At 40.3% G+C, this 13,873-nt stretch overlaps 1 protein-coding gene across 1 annotated transcript; it reads left to right on the forward strand.

Annotated features, from left to right (window-relative positions):
• The first annotated feature begins 4,063 nt into the window (after positions 1-4,063).
• Positions 4,064-12,885, forward strand: LOC103727476 (C-type lectin domain family 4 member A-like). The gene is made up of 6 exons (XM_008825335.2): positions 4,064-4,169; positions 5,224-5,364; positions 9,035-9,136; positions 10,184-10,335; positions 11,464-11,579; positions 12,738-12,885. Exons 1-6 carry the CDS (start codon positions 4,097-4,099, stop codon positions 12,883-12,885), a joined length of 732 nt encoding a protein of 243 aa, XP_008823557.1. The 5' UTR covers positions 4,064-4,096.
• Positions 12,886-13,873: the final 988 nt, after the last annotated feature.

Genomic DNA, 13,873 nt, shown 5'->3' on the forward strand with positions numbered 1-13,873 from the left:
ATGGAGTTTTATTCAGCAGTAAAGAAAGATGAAATCCTGAAATTTGCAGGTAGTAAATTGATGGAACTAGAAACTTATACTAAGTAACACAGACTTAGAAAAAAATTGACATGTTCTCCCTCATATGTGGATCCTAGAACCAAACCCTTATAAGTGAGTATGCATTCAGACATAACTAGATGAACCAGGATAATGAAAAGAAACTTAAAGGAAAGAAAGAACCTGAGAGAGAAGAACAGTAGGAAACAGGTGTTACTAGGGTAGAAATGGATAAAAATGGGATTATTTAAATGGGAGGGAGAGGGAGAGTTATACAAGGAAACTTGGGGATAAAGGGAAAGAAGGAGCTCAAGAGAAGTGGAACTGTAGGAGAAAGGTATCATTAAGGGAGAAGTGGGGAAAATGGGGGCACTTTAAATGGGGAAACTGTAGCCCGGAAATTACTCATTCCTCTGAAAAGTGTGGGCAAGAGCACGGGGCACCCTGGAAAGAGCAGTGGAGCCCAGCCACAGAGAGATGTAGCGTTAGCGTGGTGATGAGATTGGAACCGAAAAGGAAAAGTGTGTGGCCACCGGGGTGAAGAGTGGAGGCATCCCGTGGGGCACGGATGCGAGATGGGACACCTACAGACTGTGGGGTGAGACTGCACGCCTTGGGCAAAAGCTAATGGAGACTGTGGGCAGGCCTTGAAAGACACAGGATTATGAGAAGCTGTTTCTTTGTAAGTCGTCCCCTCCCAAATGTATAAACTATGCAAAATTCAGATAAAAAATGTGTTATGCCAGTTTGTCGATCTGCGTCAGGATCATAAAACAGAGAGTGGGAAGGGGAAAATTTAGAACAGAAACCATGGTGGAAGGGTTAGACAACAAGAGAGATAGATAATGCCTAGCTAGTTTTAAAAAACCAGAGGGAACCATATTAATCCAACCATCTACTGACAAATTGTACACACAACTAGTTCAAGGAACAAACTATATGTCTAGTCAAGGTTTATCTGAGAACGTTTAGCTTTTTTATTTTATTTTATTTTTTAAATAAATAATTTATTGAGAATTTTATACATGCAGAGAACATTTGGTTTATGTCCAAGCTTTATCTACATAGCACATAGTAATTAAAAGTATCAGATGGAACTAACCTTCTTAGATGTTTAACAGCCATACTTTGAGGCCTACACTGATCTGGTCGGAGGGACCTAAAGGACAGTTTTTGCTCCTTGCCTTCCAAGGTCAACTAAGTTCTAGGGGACTATGGAGCATCCCTCAAGATGTCCCGTAATGATGGTGAGTCACCTGTCCTCTTGTTCAGGGAGGCCATGGAGACCCCATGAGATGAACTTGAATCAGTGTCCAGTCTTTAAAGAGGAGGGTCAACACAGAGGAATCATTTCCTCCATGCTTCCAAGTGAAGTGAGCCACAGTCGAGTAGGACCTTTGACTTATCTTCACATAGATGGAACTAGTAAAAGAAAGGAGCCAAGGGCTCCTCCCAAGCCCATGTGACCCCTGAGGAACAGATCCTCAAATGACCTTAAAAGTAAAAATAAATTGGTTTATTTGGGCCAACTGTATGGTCTTAAACAGCCAAAAGGAAAGTATAACCAAAGATTAAAGTGATCAGTATATTTCTTTAAGAGTCCATGAGTATACCTAAAGGCTACATAACAAGAGACAATGCCAGACAGGAGATACCTTCCTTTGAGTTATTGGCCAGGGTATCCCAAGAGACTCCCAGACAGTAATCCAGCACAGAACTGGGAAAATCAACAGCAGACCCCAATCCTATCTATGACACAGGTGCACTTATTTACATGCAGGCAATATACACATACACATAAAATAAAAATAATAAATAAAATATTTAAAAAAAGAGTCCATGTGTATAGCTAAAGACTACATAACAAGAAACAATGCCAGACAGGAGATACCTTCTTTTGAGTTGTTGGCCAGGGTGGCCAAAGAGGGTCCCAGATAGTAACCCAGCATAGAAATGGGAAAATGAACAGCAGACCCCAATCTTATCTAAAGGAATATTGACAACTGATTGCTGCTAGATGAAGAACAGCTGACCTTCCTAAAACAAGGGACTCTAAATAGGCTGACTAGACTCAGCAGATGGACTTACACTGGGGACCAGCTGGGGGCACTGACAACACAGTGGGCATGACAGAATATATGGGCTCCAGTTGGGGGGGGGTCTATGGGAGGGTGTCATTTGGAATGCAGGTATAAAGATTGTTTGGGATGTTCTGTATGAAATACAAAAAAAAAATCAATTAAAAAAAGTAGAAAAAAAAGAAAATGAAAAAAATTAAAAGTCATCTCTTGAGGAAGACTCTGCACATGTGCTTTAACTGAATATGGTCCTGAGGAGGTTGTAGTACCTTTTAATGCCACCCACATTTGTAATAATTGGCATTTTAATGAATACTGGCAAAGAAGTTTAGCATATTATGTAGGAAAATACGTAAGCACTATCCTAAAGAACAGAATGGATCTTGTAGTAAAAACTGCTCCTTTGAAAAATGCTGATACCTATTACACTGACAAAGATGGTAAAGCTGTATACTTAGGACAAACTCAAAAGGTAATACAAACTAAATACACTTCTGTTCAAAATACTGAGATTTTCATTGTAATAATGCTGTCAAAAGATGTAAAAGACCCTTTACATATTGTTACTGATTTTCAGTATACTGAATTTACAGTTAAACACATTGAAACTGTATACATTCCTCAAGATCAAACAAATTAATCAGTTATATAGAATTACAAAACAATACAACACAGACATTGTGCTGGATAGCTTTAGTGTCAACTTGACACACCTGGGTTGAGGGAGCCTCAGTTGGGAAATTGCCTCCATTGGACTGGCCTGTGGCCATGTCTGAGGGGCATCTTCTTGATGAGTGATGTGGGAGGGCCCAGACCACTGTGGGTGGTGCCACCCCTGGGCAGGTGGGCCTGTGTTGCATAAGAAAGTGGACTGAACAGGGGTCCAGGGAGCAAGCCAGTAAGCAGTGTTCCTCCATGGCCTGTGCTCCAGCTCCTGCTTCCAGGTTCCTGCCCTATGTTCCTACCTTGGGCTCCCTGATGAACTACAACCTGGGAGATGTAAGCTGAATAAACCCTTTCCTCCCCAAGTTGGTAGTGGTCAGAGTGTTTTGTCACAGCAATGAAGAAATGAAGTAGAACATCTTCCTATTTATATCACTCATATTAGAACTCATGCTGTTACCTGATCCTAGGGTTAAAATAATGACTCCACAGATCAATTACTTATAGCAAATGTAATTGAAGCATAAAAGTATCATTTCCGAACTCATATAAATCGAAAAGATTTACAGGAATGTTTCTCTGTTATGAAACGATAAGCTACTGATGTACATAAAAAGTGTCCATAATGCTCAGCCTATGTGATATACCTTTTCCAGCTGGGGTAAATCCTAAATTCATTTCATTCTAATGAAATCTGGCAAATGGGTGCTGCTCACATATCTAGTTTTGGAAAAAGTTCTTATGCACATGTTTCAATTGATACATTTTCAGGGTTTCAATGGGCTACTCCATTAGCAGGAGAATTTTTACTTTTTGGAATATCAGTAATATTAGAGGGATCCCATACAATCCTCAAGGACAGGCTATCATTGAATGCTCTCATCATACCCTAAAGGATATGATTTGTAAACCGAAAGGGGGGGAATGCAGCAAGTCACAAGATGTATTAACTCTTCATGAAGCAGCTTGGTACAGCTGTACAGTGTAGAGTACAGGTCGGAGAACAGGCTTTTCTAGTGGCCTGGTTCCTCTTTTCCTTTCCTTCCTATTTCTTTTGCTCCCCGTTTGAGTCCTTACTTTAGAGTATTTGCATATCCTTGCTGAGTAAGTTCAAGTCTGTAATTTTCAGGATTGGACCGCTGTGTGTGTCCAAGTTTTACTCTGTGGTTTTGAATTCTACTATTCTCTCAGCTGTACTTGTCTGTTCTGGACTCAGCATCATCTAGTCGATGACAGGATAATCTGCCATCATGCTTCTTTCTTGTTTAAGGAAAGAATGACATAGGTTTCCTGAAGAAAGTAGGTCTCTTCTCAACATGGCTCTAGAAAACATTTACACTGAAGTGAACTTCAAAAATGAATCAGGCACCAACTCAGATTCATCTACAGGTAACTGCTGTCCCCGCCCCCCCCCGCCCCCAACAACAAAGCACTTTCTGAGGGCCCGAGTTAATGATGAACAGGGTGCTTATGAACAAGGCCTGGGTGGTCTTTGTTGTCTGTTGTCTGAATGGCTGTGTGGGAGACAGGAGTCTCAGCTGATTGAATTGCCTATGAAAAGCTTTAAGCATTCATTGCCTTATATAGTGGGAAAGAAAAGATTTCATGATAGTGTCTTTATGCTTGCTATTTAGAGAAAATCATATTTTGATTTTGTTGCATATTTTTGACACAAATATACTTAAGAATACATCTATTTCTTCAGAAATAGAATCATGTTGTATAATACTGGTGTTCTTATTTTTCTCTCTAGTTGACAGTGTATCATAACTTTAAGAGATGACTTTGTATTTTTTTACTATTTTTATTTTATGTGTATGAGTGTATTGCCTACATGTATGTGAGTGTACTCGTGTCATGCAATGCCGCGGAGGTCAGAAGAAGGCTTTGGATTCCCCTGGAACTGGAGTTAAGGACGGTTCATAGCCGCCATGTGGGTGCTGGGAATCAAACCTGGTTCTTCTCTAAGAGCACTCAGTGCTCTTAACTGCTGAGCCATCTCTCCAGCCCAGATGTATCTGTTTTAATATACTTGAAAGTCATATTGGAAACAGTTTGAAAGATCATTTAAATATACAATAAAGGACTATGTAGCCATAATACAGAACGTTAAAGTGGACAATATGGTGTTAGGAAAAATGTTCACTATACAATGTGAAAGAAAACAGCAGGCCAGAAATGAGCAATGATATTAATCCTGTTGAAAATGTGCATGCATGTATAAATGCTTTAAAACTTGATGAAACGATGCATCCAAAGTACCAGAAAGCTATTGTCAACAGTAGAAACTTGTGTGTCATGTATTCTGTACTGTGTCTACAATGGGCATCCTTGTTTCTGTCCTATCCTATTGTTACATTATTTCAATAGTCCACAATATTAAGTTTGTCATGGTAGAAAAGGGAGAAGATGGTGAGGGAGAGGAAATGACAGAATTCATTAGATTTAACTAGTGTGGTTTCTCTTTTAACTCCTAAAAAGAAGATCCTCCACAAAAGTAATCCTGGTTTCCCCACGCTGCTTCTTGCCCTGTTGATGATATTTTTCCTGTTATTGGCAATCTTATTTTCTGTTGCTCTTGTCAGTAAGTATGCTAAATTCACAAGGTCTGCATTGCATGAGGAGAGGCACCCATTGCGAATAGGTAACTGTCAAAGATTTTCCAAGAAACCTGAAAAGGAATTTTCTTTGAGGAGATGCAATGTATACCATGTGAGATGTAATCTTTTGAGAGTTTCTCTGTTTCAGAATTACTCTTCATAAAAATAAACGTGTGTATTTGTTGTATCTGTGGGATAGCTCTATACTAGACTCTGAGTGCCCAAGACAAGTCTGTCTTTCCTTAGTGGCATTTAGACGCCAGCCTTAGTGGAGCACACAGACACCTTTATTTTGGAGTAGGAGGACAGGAAGAGATGGAATGAATTAGCTGAGGAAGAGTTCTTCAATCAGTTTCCTTCCAATTATTTTGTTCCTTCTCCAGACTGTGAGAACTAAAACTTAATTTAGGAAATAGGTGATTTCTTTTTAGGGTGACTTTCAGAATTTATGAAAAAATTAAAAGCGTAAAGCTAGCATATTTTCATGTAGGCATTCTATTCACTCATTCAATAATTAGTAATTTTCATTTACTGTATGCTAGGCAGTGTGTCAGAGGGTCTGGAAAGGGCTACAGGCCCTGGTCTCAACAAATTTAGTGAATAGTTAAGTGACCCCATGCTTATTCAGTTGTATGAGAGGTGTTGTGCTGGTAAGAAGTAAGCAGAGGGTATGGGTTTGGAGGAGATGACATCTAGACCTGCATGTGCCACCAGTGTCACAGACATGAGAACACGGGGAACTATGGGGAAATATAAATGTGCATGTCTGGAAAACATAGTGCTCAGTGAAAAAGAGATGCAACTATAGGTCAGAGACACAAACAGGACTCAGAGTTGTATGGAAAGTTCTGTGTACCAATATAAGGAATATGGGCTAGCTAGGCATCATGTTGCATATCTGTAATCCCAGAACTTGGGAGATGGAAGCAGGAGGATTGTGAATTCTAAACTAACCTGGGTTACACAGCATGTTAAAGGACAGCTTGGACTACATAGTGAAACCCTGTTTCCAAAACAAAAAACGCATTTGTATTTTTTTCCACCAACATTTTTTTTTCAAGTATCTTTTCTTCTTAATAATAGTTCTAAAGTTTGGTAGATTAAGATAGCTGTTTATTTATCTCAGGCTCTCCTGGCTTGGCATCTCCTGTAGTCCTGTGGAACTCAGCCATCCATTCATCTGTGGTCAGGTACTAGGCCTGATTTCGATGCTTCTCCAATCAAAAAAATGGTGTCTATTTCTCCATCATCTGAATGTGGGTTGAAGAAGAGACTCACCTGGAATTTCAGGGACAATACGGCCACAGTTCTGTCATTCATCAGGACAGCCCGTGCTTGTTCATGTGACAACTTAGAGCACCAAGACTAAGAGTGAAAACCAGCCAAACCTCTTGAAGTCTCAACTTGGAAATATCCAGAGTTGCTTTTGAATAATCTATTGGCCAGAGGAAGTCTTAAGCACAGCCTACATTAAAGTGATGGCAGAACAAAACCCATTAAAATTTTTAGATATTTATTTTAGTGTGTGTGTGTGTGTGTGTGTATGTGTGTGTGTGTGTGTGTGTGTAAATTTATGTGAGACACATTCATGTAGGTGCCCAAAGAGGTCAGCGGGTGTTGGGTCTTCTGGAACAGGAGTTACAGGTAGTTGTGAGCTGCCTGATGTGGGTTCTGGGAACTGAACCCAGCTCCTCTGCAAGAGCACTAAGCTCTCTTAACCACTAAAGCATCTCTCCAGTCCCCTAGACCCCATTTTTTTATTGGAGAGCTTCAAAGTCACATTACAAAGGGGGCATGGATACAAGAAGCATGGATTCATAGTTAGGAAGAGCTATTGAAGAATTTTAAGCAGGGAATTGATACTGTCAAATTAGACTTGCAGAAGTATGCGTTCAAAGAGATGTGAAAGTGGAATCATGAGGAGAAAACTGGAAGTAAAGAAAAAGGTAGAAATGTAATTCACAATACCATTGTCAAGTAATCAGAGCCTAATCTAATATATAATCTAACAGTGTTAGTGAGAAGAAGATAGCTTTGGTTGGTAAGAGAGATAGAAGCAAGGGGGCAGAGGCTCGGTGAATACTGAGATCTGGGAATTAAGGATGCAGAGAAGTAAAGTGTGGCTCTTATATTCTGATTTGGTAGAATCAGGACACATGGAGGTATCCAAAGCGGTAGACAACATAGGATGGGCTACAGGTTTAGGTTCGAAGATGTTGACTTGAGTTTTGGGCATGCTGAGTTGAACCTCAAATGTTCTTAGTGAGAGATGTACTTGTCTGGACTTCAGGAGGAAGGTCTGAGGCTTTCAGTTCCTTCTCATACAGGTAGCAGGGGAGACGTGACATCACCCAGCAAGTAAGCTGAGGAAAACCGGGAAACAGCAGAGTCCCAGGAGCTAAGGAGGAAGAGAATAGGAGTCAATTATTGTAAGAAGTCTAGTACTCAAAAAAAAAAAAAAAAAAAGCCTAGTACTAACATGAGTAGTAAGTGGTCCTGGGATATTACTGATGATCCATTTCAATGATTTCTCTCAATAGTGTCTCATTTTGTAGCCCAGGCTGTTCTGGAACTCAGTCCTCTCGCCTCTACCTCCCCAGTGTTTGCATGATAGGTATGCACCATCATGCTTGGCTCAAGGATGGTTTCAGTGAAATAGTAAAAAGAAAAGTCAGAATGTAGTGGGTCAAGGAGCAAATAAGACATAAGGAGAAAAGAGAGAAAATTCAGATTCTAGAGGCTAAAGTGAGTTAATTTTTATTTTATTTTAATTTTATGTGTTTGAGTGTTTTGCCTGCATGCGAGTACACCACTTGCATGCAATGCCTGTGGAGGACAGAAGAGGGCATCGGATTCCCTGGAACTGAAGTTTCAGAAGGTTGTTAGCTGCCATGTGGTTGCTGAGAACTGAACCTGGGTCCTCTGAAAGAGCAGTCTAACCCCTGAGCCACCTCTCCAGCCCCATGAATTAGTTTTAAGTTGAGAGTACCATGAAAGTCTTGGTGCCATGAAGAGTAAGAACTAGTTGGGCTGAAGAGAGTTAAAGAAAGAAGATGAAGAAAACAATGTCTCTTTGAGCAATGTTGGGTTCTTTTTTTGTTTTCCGTTCTGCAAGATAATCCACAACTATACAGAATTAACCAATGCTCCTTCAAAGCCTCAGCCTCGTTATCCTTAACTCAACCACTAATTCCACTCTACCTTCCCCAAGATGTAGTTTTTCTATGCTTCTTGCATTAAGTGATGATGAAGGTGGTGGATGAATCTCTTTAGACCATGGTGCTGGATCTGTCACATCCTCTTTCAACTGCTGACGTTTCAGCAATTCCCAGAGGTCTCTGTGGTTTCAATTCAGGAGGTCTGAGATTTGATTGACCCTGGGACGATGTGAAATCTTCACTTACCAGGCTCTGTCTCCCCGGGTACTTGGACAATTGTAGACTTTGCTTCTATTAAGAATGCAGGAAAGTAACAATAAAGAGCCATGCGAGGTAGCACACGCATAACTCCAGTGCTCTGGAGGTGGAGGCAGGAGGATTATGAATTTGAGACCAGTCTGGGCTGCATAGCAAGACTGCCACAAACAAACTGATTAAAGAGCAAAGTTATAACGCTACCGGGAAGATGAATGGCTTTTATTCTTTTTTTTTTCAGTTCTGTTTCGAATGTATTCTGATCTTCTTGAGGAAAAAAATACTATAAAACAACTGAATTACACAAAGTTGGAATGCATAAAAAACCATTCACCTATGGAAGGTAAAATTTGATTTGCCTAGAATTTGGTTGCTGACTGTAGAGTGTAAGCATCCTGTACAGATGCTTCCAGTATGATCCCCAGGATCTCACACTAAGAAGTGGAGTCTCATGACCATTTTATGCTACAAGTGTACAATTGTATAGGACATAAATTTTTGGGGGGGTCTTTTTTGAGATGGGGTCTCCCTGTAGCCCCAGCTTGGAGAACAGGCTGGCCTCGAACTCACAGAGATCTGCCTGCCTCTGCTTCCTGAGTGCTGGGACTAAAGGTGTGCACCACTATACCCAGCTTAGACAATTGTAACACTTTTATTATCTTGCTTCTTTTAGAAATGTATTTCTTTACATTTTATGTGTGTGTGTGTGTGTGTGTGTGTGTGTATAATGTTTTTTGATTAAAGGTTCCCACATCATCCTCTCTTGTCCCCTTACCCTCCCACCAAATCCCTTCTTCACCCCAACCTCCCCGCCCCCAGTTTCGTGGCTTTTTTGTGTGTGATCCACTCACTGCAGTTAGGGTTTCTTGCTAGAACATGAGTGGGGTTATTTACTTGAATGAGGAAAATGTGCCAGTGGCTACACCACTGAAGAAAATGACTCCCCTCCCCTTTCAGCTTTTAACTCCGTCATTGTTCAGGGAAGGGTAGGGACTTATGACCCCTCCCCTATCTATGGAGGAATGTTGATGGACTCCATCTTGTGCAGGTGTGGTGCAGGTAACTACCACTGCTGTGAGTTCATGGGTGCAACAGCCATGTCATGTCAGAGAGAGGGAGTCACTACTCTTCTTTCCATCCTTTGGCTCTTAAATTCTTTCGGCCCCCTCTTCAGCGATGTTCTTTGAGCCTTGGGGGGCTGGTTATCTTGCTTCTTGGCAGCTTATCATTTCTTTAAATTGTTTGAGAACTTCTGGTTCTTGGTATGATGAGTTATTTTCTTCTGAGCCCTGATTTTTTTTTGTATTATGTCCCCAAATCTGGGTCTTATAATATAATAAATATAATAAACATTATATTTTGCACTTGTATGTCCTTCTTTCCAACAAACACAAAGTCTGGAGCTGTTGCCTAAAGAATTGGAAGCCACTTAATTTCCATTGCTACTTCATTTCAACTGGCTCAAAGTCTTGGAGTGAGAGTGAGGAGAACTGTGCCAGCATGGGGGCTCACCTGCTGGTGATCTGCAGCAAGGAAGAGCAGGTGGGTGCTTTCTGTGGGGTCCCGAATCCTGCCTGTGCTGTGTTCATCTCCCTTTACTAAGAAGGAAGGTTTATTGATTTGGGTATTGGTGCTATGGCAGAAGCCTTTCATAAGATAGCCAGGAAACACAGCCTGAACCTTTACATTCCATAACCGGTTCCCACTTCAGTAAAACTAAACGGCCTGAAAGGGTTGAAGGAAGAAAATGTTTCTGCCTGAAATACCAGTTTGTTATTTCAATATGCTAATGCTTCATGAGCAACAACCAGGAAGGAAAGTAAAGAATCTTTGAAGTGATGAAAGAAAATGATTCAATCTGCACATTCCCTCTCATGCACAAATTTGAAGAATTCCATCTCTTAGTGAAGAGGGGAAGTGAGTCTGAGATAATTCCTTATGATTGTTGGTAGAATTTGCTTCCATATGTAACAGAAATGGGCCACCTCACATGAAAAATCTTAGATCCTCCTCCTCCTCCTCTTCCTCTTCCTCCTCCTTCTCCTCCTCTTCCTCCTTCTCTTTCTTTTTCTTCTCTTTTTGGTCTTTTTTTGAGACAGGGTCTCCCTGTAGTCCCAGCTGGCCTTTAACTCACAGAGATCTGCCTGCCTCTGCCTCCCGAGTGCTGGGATTAAAGGCGTGGGCTACCACGCCCATCTCCTTTTCTTACATCTGTGTGAACTCAGAACCCAGATGGGCCGGGCGTGGTGGCACACGCCTTTAATCCCAGCACTTGGGAGCAAAGGCAGGTGAATCTCTGTGAGTTTGATGCCAGTCAGGTCTACATAGAAAGTTCTAGACCAGCCAATGCTACATAGTGAGTCCCTGTCTCAAAAACAGAACAACAACAACACAACAAAATATAAAACATAAAAGAACTCAGATGAAATATCACCCTGTGCCCACAAAAATGTACCTTTATCACATTTTAACAAAAAATTGAAAAAATTGTTTCAAAAGATTGAAATATTAAAGAATCTGGTTTTATCATCTACATTGTAAATGTGTGTTGAATCATCACGCCATCCTCATAAATTTGTATAGATGAAAGTATAAAAGAGAAAATCAAAAACCTAAAAACAAAATAAAATTCAGTTCGTGCTGAATGGTCTTTCTCCTTTTCCCCCTTAGGACTTCATCACCATGAACCTGGACACTCACGCTGCTTATTATGTGGGGCTATCGGATCCAGAGGGTCAGGGACAATGGCAATGGGTTGATCAGACACCATACAACTCAAATGCCACGTGAGTATAGACTTAGATAGAGGACTCTTGGGACCTGCAGAATACAAAGAATTTAGGGTGTTCCAGTTGTTGGTTATGAAGCCAAATGGCCCATTCTTGCTTTATCTGTTGGGTGCAGAGTTAAAAATTTTTATTAATTTACTTAACCACATATTATGAGGCACATATTACCATTTTTTCTTATCGATAGGAGGAAACAGAATTCGAAGAGTCTCAACAATTAATCTAAGTTACCCAACCAGGTGGGGTCTATGGTGCTCTTAAACTATATCTTTACAATAAAAATTCAAGTTAAGATCATAACTGATTATTAAAATTTGATATTTCTCAAAACCAAAATGTCTTCAGTCCCAAAGGCCTTATAATATCTCTTTTTAATGTACATCTTTAAAAAATATTATTTTTTGGTAGTTCTCATGTCTACAGAGTGAAATACGTAGTGATGTTATTTTAGTCCCCAGTTTTAAGATAGGAAGCTGAGACTCATGGAATTTAAATTACTTGACAAGGTAACAGGAATAAGTAGACTATCTAGATGTTTTAATTAGTTCTTCAGATTCAAAACAATTCCATCAAAAAAGAGATAAAGCTATTAATACATGGACCAACATGAAGTATTTCCATCATATAAGAAAGCATGTTAAGGGGCTGGCTCAGTGGTTAAGAGCACTTGATGCTCTTGTAGAGGACATGAGTTCGGTTCCTTGCCCCCAATATCCAATGGCTCACAACCACTTGTTACTGCAGCTCTAGTGAACCTGATGCCTTCTTCTGGCCTCTGCAGGCACCTGAATTCATGTACAAATACCCACCCCCCCAACATGTCCACATAATTAAAAATAAAATAAATCTAAAAAAAAATCTTAAATTGATAGCCTGGGGACATGATATAGGAATGATTAAATAGAGGTAAGTCTTTGGGATATCTGCCTGGTGGATACGTATACAGTAAGGTGTAAGAATATTGCTTGCTATGGTGTCAGTTTTCAAGGGAAATGCCAGAGTGAAGGAGAAAGTGCATAAGAAATAGGGGTGGGTTAATCTGAGCACACCCAACCTTGATTTCCACAGAGTTGCCTCCCAGCTTTCAACCCCTTGCTGACTCTAATCTTTTTCAAAGCATCATTGTGAATTATCCTTATTTATTTTCTCTTTCAGATTCTGGCTTCCAGGTGATCTCAATTGTAACAAGGAATATTGTGTTGTGCTAAATCATCATCTTAACATTAGAGGATGGGGCTGGAATAATGTCTCTTGCGATAGTGATCATAGATCAGTTTGTGAGCTGATGAAGATCTACTTATGAATCAAACATTCTCCATGGACTTGTTGTTAGACTGGGGCCCATCATTACAGAAATAGAAAGTTCTTTTTTTTTTCTTTTGGTCATCTTAAAAACACCGGGGATCATAGGACTTTGGGTTTATACTGGGCAAACTCTCTATCAGTGAGCTAGGTTCTTAGCTAGCAAAGTCCTCATGGGTAAGAAATGTCTGCAGAGTTTTATATAAGTAGGTGTTCAACGCTTCCATTTATGAGACCATTGGCATACCTGTTTATTCATTTTCTTATTCATAACCCAAGCATTTTCTCTATGTCACACATGTCCCGGAGACCCTTTTGTGCACAGGGAAGGCACATGAGCTCTCTGCTGACTGCAGTCTGCTGCTAAGGTCTGATTTGCTGTTCTGCTGTATGGTATGGGTCTTCCACCTGCTGGCTACTTTCCTCCCTCTGTGGCTTTGTTGATGTATAACTGACAAATAAAATTTTATATATTTAAGGTACAGTGTGACGATCTGATTTACATATATAGCATAAAATGATTACCGGATTAGTTAATATCCTTTACCTAACACAGTAACCATTTACTTGTATTTGTATAGAAAGGACAGCTAAACTATTTATTTATTTATTTATTATTTTTTTTAAATTTTGTGACCCTGGAACTGGAGTTACAGATGGTTGTTAGCCACCATATGGATGCTGGGAACTGAACCCGGGTCCTCTGAAAGAGCAGCCAGTGATTTTAACCACTGAATCATCTCTCCAGCCCTGTAGAAAGAACATTTAAGATCTCTCTCAAAAAATTTCAGGAGCCCGGCATGGTGGCACATGCTTTTAATCTCAGCACTTGGGAGGCAGAGGCAGGTGGATCTCTGTGACTTCAAGGCTAGCTTGGTTTACATAGTGAGTTCCAGGCTAGCTGAAGCTACAGGGAGATGCTGTCTCAAAAAAGACCAAAAAAATTTCAGGTATATAATATTATTATCTATAATCACCATGATGTGCAT

The sequence above is a fragment of the Nannospalax galili genome, unplaced genomic scaffold, assembly GCF_000622305.1.
Source record: "Nannospalax galili isolate Female #2095 unplaced genomic scaffold, S.galili_v1.0 scaffold589, whole genome shotgun sequence".
Taxonomy (NCBI): Eukaryota; Metazoa; Chordata; class Mammalia; order Rodentia; family Spalacidae; genus Nannospalax; species Nannospalax galili.

Excerpts from the sequence above, each read along its gene's own strand:
- LOC103727476 (XM_008825335.2), top strand. The coding sequence starts at position 4,097 with ATGGCTCTAGAAAACATTTACACTGAAGTGAACTTCAAAAATGAATCA. Across the intron at positions 5,365-9,034 it reads ATTTTCTGTTGCTCTTGTCA|TTCTGTTTCGAATGTATTCT; the intron begins GTAAGTATGCTA and ends TTTTTTTTTCAG. Across the intron at positions 9,137-10,183 it reads AAACCATTCACCTATGGAAG|ACAAAGTCTGGAGCTGTTGC; the intron begins GTAAAATTTGAT and ends TTTCCAACAAAC.